Source organism: Zonotrichia leucophrys, chromosome 4 (assembly GCF_028769735.1).
Source record: "Zonotrichia leucophrys gambelii isolate GWCS_2022_RI chromosome 4, RI_Zleu_2.0, whole genome shotgun sequence".
Taxonomy (NCBI): domain Eukaryota; kingdom Metazoa; phylum Chordata; class Aves; order Passeriformes; family Passerellidae; genus Zonotrichia; species Zonotrichia leucophrys.
Window position 1 is genome coordinate 56,262,346 of NC_088173.1, and position 25,235 is coordinate 56,287,580.

Here is a 25,235-nt window from a genome sequence, read left to right on the forward strand (position 1 = left end):
AGTAACTATAAAGAAAAACTCTTTGAAGAGAAGTTCTCATGTGGTGGTAGTGGAATAGAGTTCTCCTCCATAGTTGCAGTTAACTATACACTAAAGCAATGCAGTGGGACACTATGGGAAGGAGCAAGAATTCAGGCTAGAATGAATCATTTACTGCAAATCACACCTACCTTAGTGCAGCATAATTTCTCAATATCTCAGCTTCTTAGAATTCCCCAGATCTGAATGCTAAACAATGCACACTAAGTCATATCACAGAGTTATATAATTATGTGTTAAGCTAATAAATGGGATTTTTTGCCATCTGCAATTTTTGACATAGTTAAAATATTTTAGCTATTTTGTTAAACTACTAATAGTTTAATTGTTCCAACTAATAAGTACTTGCTTAAACAGCTTAACATTCACTTGAAGAACCTAATTTTCACTTGCAATATACAAGCCTCCTTCATAGCCTCATTACTCTCCGAATCTCCAAATGTTTCCTTGTAGTTATTAGAAAGCACATTCTAGAGTTTAAACAGGAAAAGATTTCTAGTTTGGGCATCGAGATGGCTTAACTTCTTTCTCTTCTTAGCTTTCTGTTTAGATGTGCCAGCAGAGAACTGTGTGCGCTGCTAGAAAAGCAGCAGGGAACAAGTGTGAAGATCACAGAGCACACAGTTTTTTCTTTGTCATTTATTCTACATTCGAAAGAAAAGAATACCAGGCCAAAAGTCATTCTGTTAGTTATTTAAAGTGACTGATGCTAATTGATCCATCAACAGTTTCTAATGCATGATGAATATACCAATCATCATTTACAGACCAAACTGTTGACTGAGATTCATCCATATTCATAAAGACATATAAGCCTATTTATTAGTGCAAGAAGAAATGCTGATGTGGTGATAAAAATACACAAAAACACTAGCATTTTTCAGAGCATCCATGGAGACAATTTGAGACTTCAGAGAAATAACTATTTTTATAATAACAGCTTTATTTCAAGCACTGTTTCTCACTGGATACAACTTATACATTTTGTGCTAAGTGTATATATATTAATAGAACACTTTCAAAATTATCCCTAGATAAAATATATATTATGTGTTTAAACTTATTCCAACAACAGCTTTTCCAAGTAACATTTTGTTGAGTGTTAGTTCAAATAACTGGAGAAAAAAAAATTAAAAATGCTTTGGCAAAATACCATTCCACGGTGATGTCTTTAAAAGCATTTTGAGTGCAGGGCTTCCTCATCTATTTTTATTCTGGTATCAGTCAAATAGAGAGGAGGAAACATAAACACAGTTATACAGTTTCATTGAAATATAATTTAAAAGAATATAGACTGAAATTTTTCAAGTGTGTTGTCTCATGTTTGAATTTGAGCCAGTCAAAAAACTGCCTGCTGCTTTCTAATGGACAATGGTGAAGATGTTTCTGAAACCTCTAATGGCATTGTTGTGCTGGTCCCTGTTAAAACAAGTTCCTGGTATCCCAGAGCCTGCATCAAGGCAGGAGCACTGCAAAGGTATCGAGCCAGAGAAGAACAGGGTGGTCACTGAACTGCACACATTGAGCTCCTGGAAGGATTGGCGGCTCTTGTCACAGGCTCCTGACTGTAGTTGACAATATCTGCCTTCACCACTCTCTGTCACAAAAGAAAACACAGTAACAATCAGAAAACAGAAACTTCATGCTGGCAAAGCATTCAACAGATTTTGATGAAATACAAAGGGGAAAATAACAAACAAATCAGTATTTTTTTTCCACTACCTTACAGGAAACCTTATCAGGTGCTAATGCTTGTTATAATTCTAGGTTTATTCATGCTAAGCAGAAGCAAGTGCCTTGGTAGGTTATCACAACACTACAAAAGGACTAGAATTTTCTTCCTAAAGCAGTGAATAAAGTTTTACTTCCATGAAAATTTTTCTGTGTCAGAGTAATAAAACAGAATTTATTTGCAAAAGTTGTGCCATTCATTCTTTAATAATAACTGCCTAAATTGTAACTGGAAATTCTAAGTCTTTTTGTCTTTACTCCAAGCATTTCATCAGAAAATATGGACAGAATTCAAAGTAAATTTTAAATACAGCAATATTTTTAAACAGCTTTGATAGGCACACTGGCTAAAGATTGTATTAACCTAAAAAGAAGCTCTGCATACTATATTTATTCTCTAGTACAATCTAACAGATATTACACATTCTATTTACAAAGCACATGATAAGACTGATGCTCTCTCCTACATGAGGAGACAGAAATGCACTATTTTGCATACATTTCCATCTGAGACAGCTATGTAATATTTTGAATGTACAGCACTGAATACAGTAACATGAAGCATTTCAAAGTTTCTACAAACTATCTGACTATTAGAAACACTACATAATTAATTGTAATTTAAAAAGTTCCAAAATAATATGTTGAGTATTACAAGTACTTACACGTACAATACACAATCTTCCAAAAGAACTTACTTTAACAGTTGTTACTTCATGTAAAAGCGATGCAGCTCATAAAAAAGAAACAAACCAAGTTTTCCATCAATACCTGAACTACTGCATTGAGCAGACTTTGCTCTGGCAGTTGGAAGTGTGATGTTGGTTATCTTCTTCAGGATATTTCACTAGTTCTGCCCTGACAACATTCTGTTAACCATGTATCAACATGATGGATAGAGGGCAAGAAGAAGAATGTAAAAAGAAAAGAGAAGGAAAACAATGGAGAGATTAATCAGTAGTTGAAAAGAATGAATGGATAACATAAGATTATGCAGAAGCAAAAGGAAAGTGCATTTTCAGGCCTTAGGCAGATACAAGAGCAACAGTCTGGCTGAAAGCGGCACTCAGCACCAGGGCTGCCTGTTGAGCTTTTTCCAGAACATGCCCTCTCAAAGCACCAAAGTGAAAGGCTCATACATGCAATCAGCAAAAATGTATTAAAGCTAGAGAAGGGACAGGATAAAAAGGCAGGGAATTTAGTGGAAGAAAAGATGACAGTGGCCTATTCCTACTTTAAATCAAATATACTTAAATACTACATTTTTAGCTCATAACAAGTGCATTAGCTGTACACATGCATCTTTCCATCACATACCTATCACATTACACCTAAATATCTAATCCAAAAGCAGTGACCAAATTAACAACCACATATCAAAATGCTCTAAGTTTTGATTTATCTTTGCTTCATTTAAAAATAAAAGTCTCCCATTTTTCCCCTTAGAGACAAACCAACAAAACTGTTTTCTTATTATTAATACAGGTAATAGATACAGGGTTCTCATTATTAATACAGGGTCAATACAGGGTTCATGCGAAGGGAAGTAAAATTCATGGAACAATTTCAGCAAAGAAGCAGCAGAGGAGGTAAGTCTGCTATGAAAGATACCCTAAACCAGTTTAATACTTTTTCTTAAATACTTCAACTTTCCTACAATATATTCTCAAAGTTAAAATGAATTCATAAATAATTAAATTAAATTATTTTAAAGGAAACAATATATAAACTGGATTAGGAATATATAAACAGTATACATTACAGATTACCTCTGTAAATAAAACCTGTATGTCAAACAAGCAACAATAATTCAATAGGCTTGCAAAGGACCTGGATTTATTAGCTGCTGAAGTACTCTTCTTGAGCTTAATTCATCACATTCATATTATCTTATCTAGTGGACAACACGCATGATTTACTGGACTCCTGGCCTGATGTTATCAAGAGAAAGGTTGCCAAATCCCATGTAGGGCAGTAGTAGGAGTTTTAGCATTAAACAGCATTATCTGACCTCACAGGACCTAGTTTCTTCATACCAATCATTTGACTAGAGCTGAGGGGCAAGAAAAAAACCCAAGAGAAAAAGTCCTGCAATCAGCAGGCAATTAATTGTTCCTCAAACATTGGTCTAAATCCCATCGTGTAAACACAGGCAGGTTAGTGACCTATGCTTAGCTACACTGTAGCAAAAACCTGATGATCATAAATTACTTGGATTTTCTAATGGAATTTCATCCAAATAACAGTTTAAAAATATCATTGCAACATTTCTTTCATTAACTTTTTGGTAATTAAAAACTTGGGCCTCTTTGCATCAGATCCTACATCAAGTGTATCATTGCCATGGTTCAAATCACTGTCAATAATGAGAAATAACCTTTCTTGGTCCAGGTGCTCTGTATTCCAGTTCTGACTTATCTGCCAAACACTTTATTGTACAAAGCTGGCACACACACACTGGTCTGCTGAACCAGTATTTAGTTAGAGAGAAAACTACACATCACTTCCAAAAATGCTAGCTCTTGCCAATGCCAAGGAACAAAGCTGTACCCCATGCAGTTTTTACACTATGGTTGGAAGTAAAAAATACAGAAAGAAAAACATTTGATTAATAAAGGAGCTATTTCCTCACAGTGCATCAGACCCTTGCAATTTAAAAGGGAGAGTATTTTGAGGACTGAAAAGTCAGACTCTGCAATTTTCTCATTTTGAAACTGTTCTATTTGAAAAAACATGCTCTACTTTCCAGTCACACATGAAGAGTAATCTAGTTCTTTGTTTCACCAGTTTTGTCCAAATAAAGGTTTGATTAACAGCCATCTCAGCACATGAACAGACAAGGTTTAGTAGCTCTAGCTGAGATAGTTTAAAAACTTACCACCCCCAAATGTCTGTCCTACTCCTCTCCTGGAGATGATTGCTGCCAAAGGAGAGCTGCTGGAATGTAACGTGTACTTGCACCTCATCCACTTCAGCACAGTCTGGCAGCTTCTCTTTAAAACAACTTTCAGCAGCAGTTTAAGCTAAGCTGCTCAACTTCACCCTGATGTGGCCAAAGCACATGATCACCTTCCATGTTCTGATTCTGATGTGGGAGCAATACATTCCAACAAAAGGGCAGCAGCAAATAGCTTGGGCTGCATTAATATCTTAAACTGCTGCAGCTGTTTTCTGAAACAATGCAGAGTAAATATAATTCAACCTCCAAGGCTTGTTCTTGCAGTCAATTAACAGAAGTTGTGCTGCTAATCTGAAGGCAACCAAGAACCTCACATACTTTTCACAAGAGCATCTGCAGTTCTGCTACTCATCAAAGCTCAAAAGTCATGAGCTAAACCCCACAAATTCATACAAGTTAAAATACTATGTTTGGGATTTCTATTACTTAGTTGTACCCACCTATGAGTCATATCTAAAATCTTCTAGACTATAATAATCATAACTGACTCTAAACACAAGAAATAAGATCTACAGGCACAAAATCAAGCACTAAAAATAATTTTAAAGCATGTTCTCAATACTAGACAATAAAAATACACATATAGCATTTGACTGTTGGCATTTCACACAAATTCAGTATTTAATGCCTAGATTGAATGAACATATCTGATGTTGTCTGACAGATTCAAGCAAGAATGATCTCAGTTTTTAAAATAAGGAAATCTCACATTACATAAAATATGGAAAACGCAAATATATAATCCAGTGTGTAAATAATGCACATTTGTAAAAACCAAAATCCTTATTTAAAGACTGAATCCAAGTCAACACTTGTATACTTTACAGATAAGTCACATTTACTATTGTCTTGTATTTATTAGATTCTTTATAGCATTTATCTAGCATCTGATTATCCACTGATCTAATTTTACAGCCCAGTAGCTAGAGTATTCAATGCCTAAAAACTTTAAGGAACACACATCATATAATTGACCCACAAATTAAGGAACACACATGCCCATTTTAGAGATGGAAGAGGGAAAAACTCACACCACCACCACACTGAAGGGACCTGCATTTGTCATACCAGAGTCTACTGTAAAACAGAAACCTGATTATGGCATTGTCCTCTAACTCCACCTCCTTCCAGCCAAGAGAACAGCCCCATGCTGTTGGCAAACAGCATCTGCACATCACTTCAATTAGACTTCTCTACTGCAGACAAATTAATTTCTCTCAAGTGAATTTATCTTCCTGAGGATATGAAGGTTCAAGTTTTCACTCTCCAGATTATGAAGAGACTTCCACTTTTCTGTTCTTATGAAGTAGTGGGGGTGTTTGGTTCCATACAACAACGAGCCTTAAGATACAGCTAACAGACTTTCCAACTTTCTCATTGGGGAAACTCTTAGAATCCCTTCAAAATAACCCTCTCAAAAGGAGCAAAGGTTTTACTGATAACAAAGAGCTATTGCTTGTTTGGAGTAGATTAAAATTATGCCCCATTAACAGAACTTTGCAAATTAAGCATCTCACTCTCCTTAGCTACAAACACATGTTTCACCACATAGTGACTTATGCTGTACCTGAAAGGTAACAGTGAAGTTCATTTTCTGTCCAAATTCATTTACTGGCTTTGTTTCTTCTTTTGTTGTTTATTTTGTCAGTGGTGGTGGTTTTTCAGAGATTTTTTTTTATCCTTTTTTTGATAATTAGAGCCTAGATTCATATCAACAGTAATATATGCCACAACATTTAATTTATGCAAATTAACTATTTATAGTCTATTGCTAATGCAACTTGTGTAATATCAACTGACCCATATATTCCATTGATCTACTCAACAAAATTAAAAGCTAATTACAATACTAAAGTAGAAGGAAGCCTACTTAAATCTGATACCAGTTTGATATAATTATGTACTCTTGAACTGGGGCCATATGGAGCTTCCTACTTTAAAAACAATCTATAACCAGACCCTTTCTTTGGAATGATAAAGTTTTCCGTATAACCTATTATCTCCTTTAAATTTAATTACACACCTTTCTACAATCTTACACCTGAGTTACAGAACATCACTCATAGCACAGAAAGGTCTTGGACTGATAGTCCAGTGCTAGCTAAACAACCAAAGAAAAACTGAAGACCTCTATGTGCTCAATTATTTAGAGACAAATAATCACAGAGCTCAAAATAATAGATGGATAATACCTTAGCAGTAAAAGAACATTTAAAAGACACACTTAGTATTTCTCTGCCTATAAATTACAGCTTTTTAAAACTAATTTGTTTGTTAAGTGTGCTCTGTAAGTTTATTTTAAAATTTTACTGTTTGCAATACAGTTTTCTAGTTAACCACTTCAACACAGATTGCAAACACTGCTGTGGCAAAGCACTTTCAGAAATTACATATTTATTGTATAATTCAAAAAGAAGGAGACCAAGCTGTGCATAAGAAATGCTTTGCCATTTATTTTAAATAAACTTAGAGGCTTATTTTGTGGTACTTGTTTAATACTGGTATTGAAAAGCAGATCTAGGATATTATACCATTTTAGAACAGCAACACTTGGGTTCACTAAGTAAATTTAAATAATTGTAATCTCAAATGTCATTACACAGGGTTGCCTCAGTAGTTTAATCTTTCTTTTTGAGGTTTCTGAAACTAGGTTGTAGAAAAATTTTTCAGTTTAAACCATATAATACCATATAATATCATTAACATATAATTTCATTAATATCTTCCATGCTACCTGTATATGCACACATATTTAATTTCCAAACTAGTCCTAAGCGCTATTTTTAAAAAAATATCCTTAGAAATAAATTTTTTTCTTCATTTTTGAACATGTTCTTTCTTATTTCAGGGAGTTGATCATGATGGATAAGTAAGGAATTATCATGCTTCAAAAAAGCTGTTATGAAATCAAATATTTACCTTCAGAACAACAGATGAAGATTTATTTAAAGAACAGTTATAAATCCACAAGATCACTTTTAATACTAAATAAAATACTAAAAAATCCATGTATTTGTGAAAAATCACCTGTGATTGTTCCAATTCTGCTTTGTTTAATTTGATGCCGAGTATGTCAGCAGCAATTCTTTGAAAACACAGGAAGACCTATGGAAAGAAAATAAATTGCATTTCAATGATTAAAAACAGACATCCTTGAGGTTCTTTCAAATATATCAAACCATTCCTGAACAGTAAACAGTGATATACAAAATTATGACCTGTGCAAAACAGATCTGAAAAAAACCTCATCTGGTACTTGCAATTTTGTTTAAAAATTTGAGAAAATAACTCAACAATGGTACAAGGAATGAACAGTATGCTGGATTGTTAAGCAACACTTCTACTTTGCCTCCAGAGACCTAAGTTTAAACAAGCTTTTACACAACCCACCTCTCAAATCCTACTCTTGGTGCTATAAAATATGAATAAGGGTATTCACTAATGTTGAGCACAAAAATGTATTACCAGTGTATTGTGAAATAAGAGATGTAGGTTTCTGAAACTGAGAATAACAGAACTGTACATCTACATCACAAAAATTTCTACCACATATGTCCAAAAAACAGCAGTATGAGAGAGTTCTGAAGACTCCTACAAAACATTCACTGAATAGAAGTATTAGGAACAAGCAGGATGTTGTACAGCCTGCAGCAGCAGCCTGGCAGAGCTAGACTTTGGACATGGTTTAACACATAATACTGGGTGGCAATGCTGTTTTAAACAAGTGCTTTAATTCATCTCATGACAGTCTACCTATCTCACTGTTTAGGTAAAACTGCATTTTAAATATGATGAAAGAATATGACATGTTCAAGAGAAGCAGCTTAAGTGTGCAGTCCTGCTAAACGCTGTATTGCCAAGCTACAAGTTATATTTTATCTGCAGGGCCGTTAACAATGTCTGAGCTCACCATCTAAACACCTAACAAACATTGGTTTGCATCATGCAGCTGCCACCCACAAAAAAAAAAATCTATGTACATGCTCACCGTCATTTCCAGTGAAAATTAAGAAAAATACTATTTACACAATCTCTTCCAACACCCAAGATGGAACCAGAAATAAATTAGTGGCACAACCAATGAAGCGTGGTCACTTCCAAAACAATTGCTCTTTCTCTCAGCTCCTTGGTGTAGTACTGGTCTGTTCTACCAACATGTACGCAACAAGAAAGGGCACACTGAACAGAGATTCTGAGGCTCAGAGACCTAGTTTAACCCACACCAGCTCAGGAGCTCTGAGCTACATCACCTGCCCTGAGGACACGCTGCAAAAAACATCAAGCACAAGTGCAGTGCTTCAGCTATGTGATTTGGAGGACAGTAACACAGTTAGTAATAATAAAACTGTAATAATGAAATTACATGAAATTTTTTTGCCCCTGAGATGACTTTCAGATTTTTCTATACACACAAAATCAGCTTTTGCAAATAAGTCTGTTGAAAAGATCTGACAGAAACAAAACAAATCATATAACTAAGACACCTCTAGTCTATTTTCACAGTAGCAATGGATGCCTCTTCTAAAATCACTGTCTAGGATAAACACTCCATGTTCTAAATGATCAGTGTGCAGCAGCAGTGAAAGGGATAATTCAAATTTATACTGAAACTAAAAATGTACTATTGAAACTACTTCTTTTGTTAGTAGATATTTAGGCAGAGATTTCCTGTTAATGTTTTCTAGTCATGTTCAGATTTACTTTTATTTTAAACAGTAAATTATGAAAAGTAAAATCGGTATATATAGTGGAATGTTGATGTAATTAATGACTTAAAAAGCTGAAATAAAGATTCTGTCATAATTAGAAATGAAAAATGTATCAATTATAAAATTTATTGATTTTGGTGGTCTCCTTGTGAAAAGAATATATTTTATTAGATGCACATTTTACTAAGTGTAGTATTACAAATTTTTTTTCTGTTTCTAGCATAAAAAGCTTGTATTTTCACACTTAAAACAAGAATTTAACACAAACTATAAAGAGAATCAGGACTCACTGCATTTATAACAGCAGCATTTTTAGGCTTTACAGAAAAACCATTATCTTACAAAATTAGGCAGTTCACTGCACAAGATTCATCAAAGAACTGAACAAGGCATTCCATTTTTGGACTATACTTCCATGTACTTGACCATGGTCTTGCTATTCAATCACATTAAAGTGAAGTAAACTTTCTTGTCAACAGTAATATTAAGGAGACAGATACAAGACTGTTTTATGGGAATGACAAACTCATTAGGCATGAGACAGAAATCAAGCAAAACAATACAAAATTATTTAATTTGACTGATAGTGTCAACTGAAAAAGAACTTTTTCTTTCATATGCTTCCAACTAAAACAAATAACCCAGTTAGCTCAGAGTCAAAAGATTGTTCAAAAATGTACTCTGCAAAGCATCTGCTACAAATGTCAGAATGTTCAAATTTCAATGGAGCTGCAAAGGGAATGTCTCTCATGGCTCAGGACTCATATTAAAATCTTTTATTGCAACAAGGTCTTGTCACATTATTTACCAATTGTTGGAAAATTCTATATTGATGGTCTATAGATGGGACTCCACCTGGAATAAAGAAATATACTTAACTACAGGCTGACAGCAAACAGAGATTTAGCTGGTCTCAGTTTTCACACTGATGTATAAGCCAGATCATTTCCATTAAAATCTGTACCTCAAACTGAAAATCAGATGAGAAACCACTGTAATTTAATAAGAATAGTACACATTCATACAAAAATCTACTTTTCATGCAACAAAGGGAGTCAAAAAAGGGCCTGCAGCACTCTGAGTTCTCAACAGTTGTGAAGAAAAATATAACTGCTGCATCTTGAAAAAAAAAACACGGACATCTACAAGTTTGGGGTTTTTCCTTACTTACAGAATCTCCTGTCTTGGCTGACACAAAATGGCTACTGAAGTTGTTTTCCTGACAGAATCGCTGGTGCTTGTCAGCTTTCACTGTGCGAATATGCTCCAAGTCAACTAAAAATAAGTTGAAGAAATGAAAAATTGTTACACTGGATCCTGTTTAGTTACTGACATTAGAAATTTTTCATTGGAAACACACCAGATATAATACTTTCCTTTACAGGTAGATGCAAATGCAAGTCTCTTTCTCTCTGTAATAATTTGCTAAAATAAAAGCAATTAATTATATCAGACTAATTTTATTTGCAAAACTGAAATAAAACCACAACTAAAATTTTATGGCCAAATGCAACAAATCATATCTCAAAGTACAAATTTATTTCTGCATACACTCAAATACTTTGTAAAACTCTGCTGCTAGCTACATACTAAAACAAGACAGAACTAATATTCCATATTCTGTTTGAAGCAAGATGCATATTGGGGATTCCAGTGTAACTTGAAGACTCATACAAAATAAATTCACCAGGCACATCTGAATCGACATATTTTTCCAAAGTAAAAATGTAAATAAGTTATAAAGAATTTTATTGCAGAACGTGGCAAAGGAAAAACATTCACTATAATAAAAAAATTGACTGAGTAAAAGCAGTGATGCTTAGTTACTTACATATGAGACTTTCAATTCCACAAAGGTGTGGTTCAGAAAATTTTAAAGAGTAAAATGCACATTTCAAGACACATACATATTTTTATTTTTATCACTTTACAACCATTGGAAGCAGAGTAAAGCTTTCAAATGGTATTTTATGCTGAAAAGTACTGGTTGCTTCCAAAATCTCACAGAACTCAAGCCTTGTGCAGGTTTTATTGTGTACATTCCAGTTTCTCCAATCTGATCCTAAGGTAATTGGAAACTATATTGAACAGTTTCTCTTTTTTTTATTACATTACGGTTCCTATAAGGGTGTTGACTCAATGTAGTCAAATTATAAGGCAAATATATTCAGAAGGATTTAAGGACAAGCAAGCTCTTTGAGTTAATACAGGAAAAAAAACTTCAACTGATTTCCTGAGGAAGGGACCCAACTGACTTGTAAAAACTTGTAAATTTGCAAATCTAGTAAGCCTGTATAATAGTGTTATTTGATTATCAGCTGAAAAAATGCTCTCCTACTACATAAAAGGCTTTATTTTTAAATTATATTGGAGGTCTTTAATTTGTAGGCTCTGGAGATTTTCTCTTGGAGATTTTTAGCCTAACAGGGGATTCCTACACCCCATTTATACTGCTTACCTTGGTTAATGTGGAGTTTTTGACACGTATTACTGTTCCTTGCACATCAGTAAGGCCTTGTTTGTAAGAACAGGCCTAAAATCATCCAGTTACCACAGACATTAATTTGTGAAGGACTAAAATACTAAGCTATTAACACTAATGTTTCTAGTATAGTTTTTCTATAATACTAAATGTCCATTCTATAATAAAGTTTCATTTTAAAAGAGAAGAACAAATACATTTACTAAAATAAAGCCTGAAATCAATAACAATTTTGTTAAAAACTCATGCATTTAATTTTATTCTCTGAAAAATAACTACCAAGATAAAAGATAGACTCTTTTGAAATGCCTTTAAGAACAAAATACAGCATACTGACTAAAACATTTCATTATTAACTATTATTTTTATGCTTCATATATTACTTTTAAGTGCAGCTTAGAAAAAACAACAGTGAGATTACTCTTTTGGGAAAAATAAAAATGTATTTTCTTTATTTTCATTTCATGAACTTTTAAAGGAACTTAAACCCCACTTCCAGATTTCACTCATTATACTTCTCTGATTATACCTGAACTCCAAAAACCTACACACAATTACAATAGAACTAAATAAATAAATACACAGCATTTACACTATATTCCTTTACAAGACCATGACATGCTTACATAAATTCATAAAAACAAGTTCACTAGTTAGAATCTCTCTCAAACTCTCTTTCCCAGGAAGGAAAGAATAGAGAGTGTACAAAGAAAACAACAGGCTAAAAGGTTGATGGATTTCCAGGAAAAAAATGCCACCGGCATATTGGAAATCATCCACAAATGCCTCTTATTTCCTATAAAGAAACATCAATAATAATATATGGTCAGTAGAGTATATCCTTTACTACAGAAGAGAAATTAAAGCACACGAGATCATAGAAACAAACAGACTGAAAGTGAAAAATCAAGGTGTCATTATGTTTTTGAACTTTGTGTGTTTCTCAGTCCTTCTCCCCAGACACAAGTACTTCACTTTCTGTCTCCTGAGCTTCAGGCTGTCTGCTCTCAACTGCAGAGGCACTGCCATGCCAGGGAACTGCCAGGTGACAGTCTATATGTGCATTCAGAGCCCACAGAAAATGCCAGGTGATTCATGTTAGGTTAGCTCTTGGTGAAAAAGGGCACATTTTTAGCACAAGAAGTGTTTCAAGAGTTAATAAATATTCAACTACCCAAATCTGCAGTTTGAAGTCAATGAAGGACAATGACCCTAAGTCCAATTGCTTTGCATTGCCCTCGGGCCAAGGGCATAATCATAGAGTTACTGAAGATCAGCTGAAGACAGTGAGCAGTCTTTTTACTTTAACATCTGACATTGGTCAGCTCAACAGGCAAAATTCTTAGCACACCAGGAGATAAGTCTTGTCCAGCTTTTATTTAGACATCACAGCAAAAAGACTTTAGGGAGAGATTTGGAGGAGAAAAAGGATTTTCTAAAAAATATGTTTATAAGGAATGCAGGGACTTTACAGACAGAAAACTAACAGCTGGCCAGTGTGGGCTCATATGATGAGCCAATTAACAGCAGGAATAGGTATCTTGGGATGAAGAATGACATGAGAATGCACTTAAGCCATGAAAAGTTTAACAGCAAAGACAAGTTTTGGATAGAAAGAAAGCTAATAAGATACATAAATACCGTTTGAGTTTATAAACCTGGAAAATGATCTTGCAGAATATTCTAAATGACTAGATAACACAGCAATAGCCAAGAAAAAGGAATTATTGAAATTTAGATACAAAATGAGAACATTTTAACTCTGGTAATGGCTATGCTAGGCTATATCTAACAAAGGTCTCAAAGAAGGAATCTGCAAGATTTGGCCACACATCAAACACAAACATTTAGAGAAAGGCCCAAAGTGAAGTTTACGTGCCAGATGGTACAGTCAACCTCTTCATCTTCAGGAATGAGAAAGAGGGTAATAGCAGGACAAAATTAATAGCTTTATTTTCACCAAGTAGAATACAAACTGATGGCTAGAGATTCACAATGGGATGAATAAAGGAGACAAAAGGACACAAGACACAAGTTTGAAAAGTAGAAAGAGATTTAACTATTTGCAAATAGTGACACACTACAGCACACAAATGTTTCACACCAGTATTTTTGATTGAGTGCTTGAATACAAACTCTCTTATGTGCATTAAAGGATATTTTCTGATCATGAAAAGCTAAGGCACACCCAAGATGTGTAAATGTTGGAGAAGGCAGTGAGGGTATTTCTTTGATCTACGATTTCAAAAATTCTAAATGTCTTAAAAATGGGATCAACAGGCAGAAGGGGCAGTTAAAAGTATACATTATGAAAGCAATAGTTAAAATATCAAAGGAGTACATTGCTAATTCCCTGGCTAGAATGGAACCACTTAATATATTTACACTAAATGGAATGCTTACATGAAAACTTGTATCAAGAGAAGCAGAGGGACGTCATGAGCAATGGGGGAAAGAGAGTGAGATAGTATTGTTCCCCAGACTAGCCTGATGAGGACAGGAAAAGGGGGCTCATCAGCCTCCAAAGTCCCTTTCAAAGAAAAGGCATCCACAATATAGGCTGTTGCAGTTTTGCTCATTTTTATGCCTGAAATACACACTAAAAGCCTCAAGTGACAATACAAACAATACATGGCTGACAGATATTCTCCAAAATTTATCTCCATTGCCTTGCTTATCCTCTAAAGAGCCCATCTTGTTGATTCTCTAAAATAAGACTAAACACTCATCTTTAAGCTTTTTTTAGTATGAAGAGTCATTTCAATTACACTAGCAAGAAAAAGTGCTGTTCCATAACAGGTTGATGCACATCTGTATGTACGGGTATCTCATAAAGATACCAGAACAACAAAAACAGAATAGAAACTTTGAGAATTCAAATGCAGCTCTCAGCAAGGCAAACAGATCCAATGAAAATCTCTGAGCAAGCACAGATCAACATCTGCTGTTGCAAAAGTAAGGTAAGACTTACTAAAATGCTTACTTCTCATAAATTCCAGGGAGTTCCATTTTGATTTATAGGTGAGATTAAACAGAGATCTAGTGAGGTGAAAAGAGAAAACAGAATATAGGAGGAAAGTATTGAACTCCCACAGAAATCCCAAGGATACTCCCTCTAAGGCATTCCTGAAGACTTCTTGGAAGAAAACCAACTCTGTCCCAGCCAAAACCAACAAAGAAGAAAAAAAAAAAGAAGAAAAAAAGAAAACACCTGTAAGAACAACACTACAAGTGACATTTCAAAGAAGGACAAAAAAGTAAGATTAAGTAATAAACAGAGAGACTTGATTAGGTTATATCTTCAGGTGATCTACAGAAGGATTTTCAATAACTACCCCTCAAATTACAATTATACATCAATTATTTGCAGTGAAAATCTCATGGACAATGCTAAATCAAAATGGAAAAGGAAACCATACTTTAAAATACTGCAAGGCAAGATACCTATCTTATGATTTAAAAATTCTGAGGAAACACTCGAGACAGCATAAATTCTTCTTCAAAGTCAAAAGTCTATATGAATTTACTTGAGAAATTAAGTCACTAAAATTTTAGTTTATTGGGCTGTGGCAAGGGAATGGAAAAACCTTTAAAAGTACTAGATAAAACACAAATGAGTGCTTTACAATCTACCCACACCCAGCCATTCAACAGCAATTCCATCTTGATTGAACAGCTCTGCTGCTTTTGGCTCTGAAACCACTAATGGTAAATAAATTAATGTCAAAGTTGTTTCTCTTCCACTATTTAGATGCTTGTGTCATTCCATAAGCTAAAAAATGTCCTGCAATGAACCACACAGCACCACCATGCAGAGACTATCATTTCCATTCCACTACACCATATCTGATGTAGCAGCTTAAAAGCTACTTTAACTCAGCTGGTTCTCTAAAATCCAGGAGCTAGGACCAATATAATTATCTCAGCAGTTTGCTGTGAGGACTAGAGTGGGATATCTAATCCCAGAACTGTATTGTCTTAAAATCAAGGTAATAATAAACTACATGTAACTATTTACCTAAAACAACTGGTACAATGACAAAGCCAGGAAGTACTTTAAAATATGTATCATCAGTCAGAAGAATGATGAATGTTCTGGTTTTATAATCTTTCAAAACTATGTAAGTAAATAACTGCACATGCTCTAAAAAAGACAACAGAGCATCATTTGTGCAGAATGTAAAGGCACATTTTATTTCTCTCTCTTTCCCCCAGGACTGCAAGTCTCTTCTTTCATAACATCATGGGAGAAGAGCTTCATGTAAAATTATAGGGTTTTTTTTAGTAGGAGAACATCCATTTTGCATGAATGTTCCTTTTAATTTTGGAAGAAACACAAAAACTGTCTGTAACTTGTACAGGTACTTCCAACCAGCTGAGAAACTAGTAACAGTACTTGCTGATGACAGCATGGACAACTGAGTATAATGCATGTGAAGCAAGTCTGAGTGTTTAATACTTGGTTGGGACTTCCCCTGGATTGTGAGATTATACTTGCAAACCATAAGCTGTTTTCAATGATTGTACCAGTGATAACTAACCCATCCACTTTCTAAACCATATGTGTTGGAAAGAAACAAGAAACAGTTTAGAGTTTCAGTGCAGGGATGCCTCTCCACCCAAATCTGACAACCTCCTGCTTTCAGACCTTGAATTGTAAAAACTGCAAAGGATTCAGTTGCAAAGGCGCAGTTCTCTTTAAGATGAACTTTCTTTTAATTGATAACAGTATTTTCCATTAAAACTGGTAGTAAGACATAAATGAAGTTACAACTCTCTGGTTTTTACTTATCTTTCATATTATAGCTATTTCATATTTCAATATAACTAAGAGTAGTTTTAAAGTTATGAGTAAACATCTTTATTAATCTACAGTACCACACAAAAATGTTCTTTTATAGTATGCTGTGAAAAATGAAATATAAATCTTTCTGCAAAGTATTTGCAGCTGTGCACACAAGGTATACAATTACATAATGTTTAAATAATGAGCTATCACGATTAGCCCACACAGACATGACAAGTAAAATGCTTTAATAATTTATTAATTTGATTTACATGTGCTTAAAATTATGTACACATTTTCTCTTCTGAAAATACTCCAGAGTCATTAAAAAAGGGGTCTGTATATGACAATGTCTTTTTCAACCTATTTTTTGCTATAATTTCTGACTGATTTCTTAAGAACAAAGCTGGCTTGGGCACCTGAAAACCTAGCAGACTGAGGACAACACCACTGTTATGCAGCACTGTCCTCATGCAGTGCACGCTGCTCAACAAGCACAGTCAGTTTAATTCCAGAACGTGACGGTTCCGCTTCCTCCGTGCGTAAGCAAACGTGTATGAAAAAGGGAATTAAAAGAGGGATTTCTCCAGGAGGTGCCAAATATCCACTACTCTAAAAAATAAACCAGAAATCAAGCTGAACTCTGACAACAACATTCTAGGTAAAAGGATTTACTTTCCAGTTCATCACAGCATGTCAACAGAGAATAGCTTAGCATGGCCCACTGCTCTGGCCAGAAGGAACCCCCTTTCAAGCCTCTTCTGCCATAAGCAATATTATCTGTTTTAATCCTAATTCTACCATCAAGCCAAAGAAAAAAGTAAAATAAAAAAAGGGGGGGAAAAAAAACCAAAAAAAAAACAACCCCCCCTTGTTTTTTATGGTACAGTTTACCAGCAACCTATTTTTATTTTTGTCATTAAAAGATAGCGCTATTTCATTATATCTTAGAATTTTAAAGAGTATTTCAATAGGTTACCTAGAATTTCAAGCAACTGCACTTTCATTTTCTATTTAGACACAAAGGCTCTTTCTGTGTAAATAGAAAGCATCTAATATCTAATTATTATTATCCAATATAATCAGATTTATACAGAAATAACAATAACTTAACTTGCCCACAAACTGGTCTGAAGCACTAGCAGACTTTGTGTATCAACTAGCTTTTTGAAAATCTGTTTTGATTTGGTACTTCTAAATAACTACAGCACACATTCCCGAATATTCAATCCCAAATGTTAGAGTGCAAACTGCTGCTTTTCATAGTTAATTTTCTGTTAATACTTTCAATCTTTTTCTCACACTAAAATTGTGTAACTGCCAAGAAAAGAAAACTCTTTCATGGAAGTCCTGAAAACTATGCCCCTACTCTGATTTAAGGAAGCTCAAAAGGAAATATAAATATAGTTCCAGTACAGATTTTCTCAGTAATTTTTTTAGGTTATCAAGAAAACATCTAGAGTGTTGATCTGGTTATACTCATGTCAGACAAACTACATGTCACATTAACTACCTCCAGGAAGTTATTCCAAACACAAAATAAACTGTTTATGCCACTTCTCAGATAGATAGCATGACAGATTGTTATTAATTGAAGACAGATGAAATACATTAATTTGATTGCAAGCATGTGTTTACTTTCTCACTGTCATGAACACTCTACTGCTGATGCTTTCCTATGAGCACATAGTAACAAATCAAATGTTGTATTAGAAGACTTGCTAAGGCAGAATAATAGGTGGTGCTGCACTTTACTACTTTAAAAACTACACTTAACATTTCCAGCTACAACAGGAAATCACTGGTTTCAGAAAGCAAAAAAATGATAGCTTAAAATCTCTTGTAATTTACACAAAACACTGTAACACATCCTCCTCTAAAAAAATTAGAACTATCAGCAAATATGCTTCTCAATTACAATAAGAAAAATAAAGCTTTCTAAATGACAAATCTATTATTTGAGTGCCTTCCAAAAGACAAATTCCTACAGATACAAGACATGAAAATGTATGCCTAATATGGGAAAAGAAAGGTGAACAATTCCTAGGTCTCTGCTTAAAAACAGAAAGACTTCATGCCTGTGAATGAGGTTTGCTTGATTTTATGCACAACTCTCACATAGGCCTCCGCTTTGTACAAAGCTTATGTGAAATTATCTTTCTTGTCCAAAAAAATGTCATACAAAGACACAAAATCTGAGCTTCTTGGAATAAGAATATTTCACACATTAAAATAAAATTGATGAGGCTGACAGTTTCTTCTAACATGGGAAATAACAAAAAAATAATGTGTTTAGCATGACAAGTTCTGTGATTGGCATTTATGAAAGTAGCTGCAGTTATTACATTAACTTCTCTTTACAAAAAATACCCCATGTTAAATGAGACTTTCAAATGCTGTTAAACAACAAACAATTACAGCACTTCTGCTAAAGCACTAAAACAGTGGTTCTTGAGCATCTTAGGTTAATGAGGTTAACACTTGCAAGATTTAGAATAAGTTTCAACAGAAAACAAGAAGACCAGCCAGAAGCAAATGCCTCCCTCTCAGCACCAAGTGCAGCTAACTAAAGAGTGTGACAGGATTCTTGCCTAATAACAAGCATGTTTAATGTCTGGTAGATGGCAGGTCATTTTTAAGATGATGTTAACCTTTGCAAATACAAAGAGCAGGCATATTTTCATACAAAAATAAAATTTCTTATGAAGGAAAAACAATACACCCAAGTTTCTTTTCAAAACTGGGATGACAGATGACTGGCTTACACAGCTAAAGAGACAGTTAAAGAGAAAATAAGAATTTTTTTTCCCAGCTAGACATTTCCCATTTTCATTTTTAATAAATTCTTGGCAGAATTTCTTGCAACCATTTCTCATTTGGCTGAATGGACTACGACTACACTGACAGCTGGAATCTGATCTCTTCTGTTAGGTACCTGTACCACTTACCCCTACCCCTAATGCTGACATTTTTGGAAACAAGTATTCAGAAAAGATTATATTATTAAACTAATACAAATTTGAGTCACCTTGAATATTATTTTAGGATTAAAACAACTGGAAGTACTCTGCTTTTTTTATTTTTGAAAGGGTAAGGTCACAGAAAGCAAGAGGTGTGGAGGAAAGGCACTGTTGACTGCCTTCTCCCCATCCTGCAACTCAAGTGGCCAAGTACACTGAAGATCTATTGAGGCAGCAGACAGTGACCTCAGAACACATCAGCTGAGGCACAGGGAGTTTGGATGTGGTGCACACACCTCTGTGCAGATGATTTTATGATGCATCTCTGTTCACTGCAGTGTACAGACATAAACAAACACATCCTTTGGATAAGCCCAACAAACCAAGTGGGGCTGTGAATGAAAAAGAACATTAAACACTTTTGTGCATTCTGGTATGGAGAATGAACAGGCTGGCTCCAGCAAACTAATGAACTAATGCTACTCTCCCAAAAGTATTGTGTCACAAGATTTTGATGTTCCCTAATTTCACACCTATGGTTAATTAGTTTTTACTTTCCACACAGAAACATGTCCAAAGATTGCAAGCTACTCCTGGAGAGAAGACAATTTGTTCACTGTTGCTTTTTATCCAGTCTGTCAGACTCTTATATGGCCCTAGTGTAAGATCACAGGAAATTTCACTGAGCCATCAATTTACTGCTTTGTGCACTGCGTCATCTTTCACCTTCATTCACACTTGTGTTCAGACTTCCTGATCTTTGTGCCAATCAGAAGTTTAGGTTATAAAGTTAAGTTAAATGTGTTAATCTAGACTCAAACATCTTTATGAGTGCCTATTTCCTAAAGAAAAGGAGAAATGAGAAAAAGTCTAGGACAGGAGAACACAACCCAGCTGAATTTATCTTCCTATATTAGTTCAATTATAAAAATCACAGGGCAGGCACAGTGACCAGCACAGGACAGGAACACAGTTGAAAATGTTTATTAAATGATGCTGAGAAAGCAAGGCAAATAAAAATACGCTGTGTTCACACAAACCATAATCCCAATGCCCAATACCAGTCTCCACAGGAACATTAAAACACTGACATTAGAAAAGGACATGTTAAGGAAATTATAAATTATACTGCAATAGCATTACTTCAACCATCTCTGAGAAATAGAAATTCTGTTAATGAAGAACCATAACTCAAATACAGTAGAACATGAAAATATGTAATAATTCTTTTGTATCTCTGAAACTCTAGTTGCAGAATTTCTTCTCACATTCTTAGAATTTTATGTAAGTAATACATATGATATTTCACATTTTGATCCAGCATCCTTCATAAACACAGTAATTAGGCATATACATTGAAAAAAAAATCAAGTTTCAAGTGAGACATCATGTTCTAATTCTAACGTGTTAGCAATACCAACAAGAAAAGTTATACCACTTAAAATGAAGATTTTCCCTCACCAGTCTAAGACTATCCTTTATAGAGCAACATATAAGAAACACAGAAACATTTGATTCATAATATTTTGAGAGTATTTTCAATGCTGCAATGGCTGCACTATATTTTTTAAATGTTCATATGCACTACAAGTTCATTTCTATGTGCCTAACTTCAAAAACCACATTTCTCTTTAGATTAGACATTATTGAGTTTGACAGTAGTTTCCAAAGTTCCCTGTAATGAACTTCAATGACTGCCCCAGCACTTTAAAACAAGACTTGCTGACAGAAAAAAAAGAAACTCTTCTCTGATTCAACATGAAATTATTTTTATCGGGATTACTGCAAGTCAAAAAATATGCTTAGATTGATTTAGCTGAGCTAAACAGTGACAAACTGCTAGGCTCAATAGATCTTTTCAAAAATAAATTTCATCCTTATATTATTAAAGTTATGTTTTAGGACAGAGGCTGAAAGGGGTAAAAAAAAAAAAAAAAGCCTGTTTTTCCTACTAAGTCAAACAGAGATGTCCATTGTTTTGGTTGAATTTAACAATTCCAAAAGGTCAACAGAGTGTAAAAAAAAAAAATATTATAGTAAGGCAATTTCTGAAATTCTAAGTTGAATGAATATTATTTTAAGTGTTCTTTAAGTGCATTATTGAAGACATGAAGTTGCAGTGTACTAAATATTCAGAAGATGGTGCTAGTCTAATATATACACAAGGCATGTGTGGATCAGCTTTTCTTCATCTCCTTCAAAATCTTCTCTAGTTTTCACGTATCTACTACATTATCACAGAATTTATCAATACCAGGACAAAGTACAGTCATCATCATTTAAGTACTAAGAGGACTACCAAATAATACCATTCTGAAATTCATGAAGATTTACAGGATTGACAGGCATAAAATATAAAGCTCACTATAATTTCAGAAATTCAGGATCTTGCAATCTTTATGAAAACTTATACAGCATTTCTTACATCCTTCCTTCACTCACATCTATTTCCTTCTGCAGTCACAATTCCAAGACCTACTGATGCCAGCACCAAAGTTTGGAAAGCCTCACCTGTCCCACTCCTGGCTCTTCATCCCCACCTTCATGCCAGAGTTCTGGCATGTCACTATTCCCTCCTCACCTACTTAGGAGGCCATGCAGCTCCTGTGAGCTTACCAAGCTCAGTGAGCTGATCCATGTTAAAAATAGCCATTTCTATTTGGCTGCTCCGTTTAACCCAGATCAGGTCTCAGATCCGATTTCCCATGGAGCAGCAGTGGTAACTTCAAGCTGCAAACGTACTTCAGCACAAGGCCAACCAATTGTGGAATTGCAGCCTCCTCCTTGAGCTTGCAAGGGCTGAATTCCTTCTCAGCACTGGAAAGAGCTGGCAAGTTAACAAAGTCAGTCTCATTACTGCATATGAAAAACTAATTTTTTCATATTATTAAAGGCAGATATCTATTTATTAAGATATGAGATGCAATCTGTAGCTCTAGACAGAAATCAAAACTAATTCCATTTGCCCTCCCCCCACCAAACCCCTACAAAATCTTGGAACCAATTTCCAGTTTTGCCTATTATTCAAACATTCTACAGCCCCTTCCATATTAAGTAGAGTTGGACAAATACTTTCTTCCAAAAAATAGTAAATCTGGACATATTAAAACATCAAAAAACAGTCTTATCCTTACCTAGCAGTTCCTAAAACAGAGTTTTAAAATAATGCATAGGAACATATCTCAGAGTAATCTATTTCATGAAGCCACAGAAATGAACTATTAATATCAAACTTACTTCTATAAAAAGCATTCACCTATAAAAACCGCAATTCCCCAGAGGGCCCATGCCAGCATTCTGGATGGCTACTGCTGCATCCATCCACACAGACTGTTTCCACAGGTATGCCTCTGTTGACACCAGGCCAGCAGCTGTGTTTGGCTATCCTCTCCAGTGTGATGCCTTTATCCAATACTCTGAATTACTTGCTCCTACCAGAGCCAACCCAGGTTAACTCCAGGGCCCTTCCATGCCTGATTCCTTTGTGGTTCCAGCAGATGTAATAAGGAGTTGGAGACACTTAGTGCTTCTCCTACATACCCCTCTGGGAACTCTCCCACAACAAAAATTATAAATGAACATGAAATCATTCACTGGGATATAAAAGCAAGCCTTAAATGTTCAAAGATCAGGCCAAGTCAGTATTACTGTTATTACAATAAACCTCCAGCATTAAGCAATTTCAAACATCAGTTCTTCTTCCAAAATTTTTCAATGTAGAGACAAGATTGGCACATATCTGAGAGAAATTACTCAGTTACTAGGCAATTTATTACTGCTTAACTGTTCCATGTGTATCAAATCCTGTTTAACAGCAGCCCAGTTTTTCTTCCATTTGGAAGCTTTTGTAACGAATTATTACTAAGCCAAACTGATTTCAACTGGCAGTTAAAAAATTAATAGTCCAAATGAAATTTATATCAAATGACTTTTTATAAGCAAAAAAGTGAGGCTGCTTAGTAAATAAATATAACATTCTTCAATTAACTACAGAAGGAGAAATTAAACCCAAGCACATTCAGATCAATGATAGTAAATTTATCAGCTAATTCTTAAAATGAGCCACAGCATTTCAAAGACTACAAGAACTGAACTCAAGCTACTTATACTTAACAATATGATGATTTCAGAGCAGACAGTAGAAATCCTATGCATTTGCCAACTCACATACTTCATCATCACAATCTAGTCATGCAGGCAAAAAAGCCTACCTGAATTTTAATCAATACATCAGTTGGTTCATCACTGTGTTGAAGAACTGTTCTTACCTCTGAGCAGAGTGAGTATATAGCTCATTTCTCCCTGACATAAATTTCTATCATAATGTGAACATGTGGTCCAGAACTTCATTAGCTTAACAGAAAGCTGTTATTTACTCAGGTATTGAGGAAAAGCTACAAAAGCCTTTTCCCAAACAAATTTAAAACATCAAATAGTGGACACAGTAAGATGGATTATATTAATATTGTAACTTTACTGTATTAACCAGTCTCAGATGAGCAGAAAGAACGAAGTCATCAGGCAATCTACAAGGGACTGAACAAAAATCATTAACAACCTTTTCCAAGACTTTAGAAGCTATATAATGCATAAAGGAAACAAGGGAATAAGAAAAGTACTTTATATACAATTTGTTACAAATGAAGGCCCATACTCTTATCAAAGCAAACCCAGACATCTGCCTTTGCAAAGCAATCAAATTCTCTCTTATTATTTCTCTCTCACACACAAAAAGAAAAAAAATAAAATTAACCAAACCAACCTCACACCAAAAAGACTATCATCAAGAAAGTAGATGGTTCAGCAGAAAAGGCAGGCCTCAAATCAGTTAGATAAGTGATAGTTTCTTTAGTAGTTTAAGCTACCATAATTTCAAATCAAAGGGATGATCCTGGCTTTTCCTAGGCTACTGGCTGAGCACTTCCAAAGCTTCTCAAGTGACAGCACCACTGCAGAAAAAAAGGAATCCACATGTTCAAAGAAAACTCGTCTTTGTTCTGCTCATTTGAGGCTGGATTAGTGAACAAAACTGACTTCATGCAGTGCTGCCATGACTGCAGAGGACAAAAGTGAAAGTGGGTGAAGACAATGACAAAACCACCTCAGACCAGGCTGTGTTGTGGGAAATACATCACTGAGAACAGCTAAATTTGAACACAATACATGCTCTCGTAAGTTTTTGTCAGGATTCATTTTGACTTGAAAATATTAAGTAAGTTGGGGTTCAGCTGGAATTTCTTTTTGTGAACTTTTTAACATTTCTTTTCTTAGACTTCCTAAAACCAAAGGTGATTTTAAGAGTTTCTGCTTTATTCCATTTTAACTTAGAGAAATCAGCTACATCTGACTTAAAGCAGAATTTAGTTGCTGAAAGTGTATTTTCCCAGACTATTTGGTCAGTCATGACCTCAAACAGTGAAACAAACCCAATTATTTTTTTATAGTTTGGAGTCCTCAAGGATCAGCAGAACTTGCTTTGCTAGGTTTGGAAAAGGAAAGGAGAATTTGCATCAAGAAGCTAACAAGTCCCTTGCAAATAACCCCAAGATATTATCTACTAAAATTTTAG

General features: G+C 34.7%; 1 protein-coding gene across 2 annotated transcripts in view; it reads right to left on the reverse strand.

Annotated features, from left to right (window-relative positions):
- Nucleotides 1-962: 962 nt before the first annotated feature.
- The window catches only part of RAB28 (RAB28, member RAS oncogene family), a 61,580-nt gene continuing 37,307 nt past the window's right edge, over nucleotides 963-25,235 (reverse strand). Inside the window, exons 5-8 of one of the 2 annotated variants that reach the window (XM_064711799.1) lie at nucleotides 10,610-10,713; nucleotides 7,757-7,834; nucleotides 2,542-2,639; nucleotides 963-1,636 (exon numbers count right to left, since the gene is read on the reverse strand). In XM_064711799.1, the coding sequence (XP_064567869.1) occupies nucleotides 2,547-2,639; nucleotides 7,757-7,834; nucleotides 10,610-10,713 (275 nt within the window). In that variant the 3' untranslated portion in view covers nucleotides 963-1,636; nucleotides 2,542-2,546. The remainder of the gene's footprint in view (nucleotides 1,637-2,541; nucleotides 2,640-7,756; nucleotides 7,835-10,609; nucleotides 10,714-25,235) is intronic. The other variant, XM_064711800.1, reaches the window with a different exon arrangement.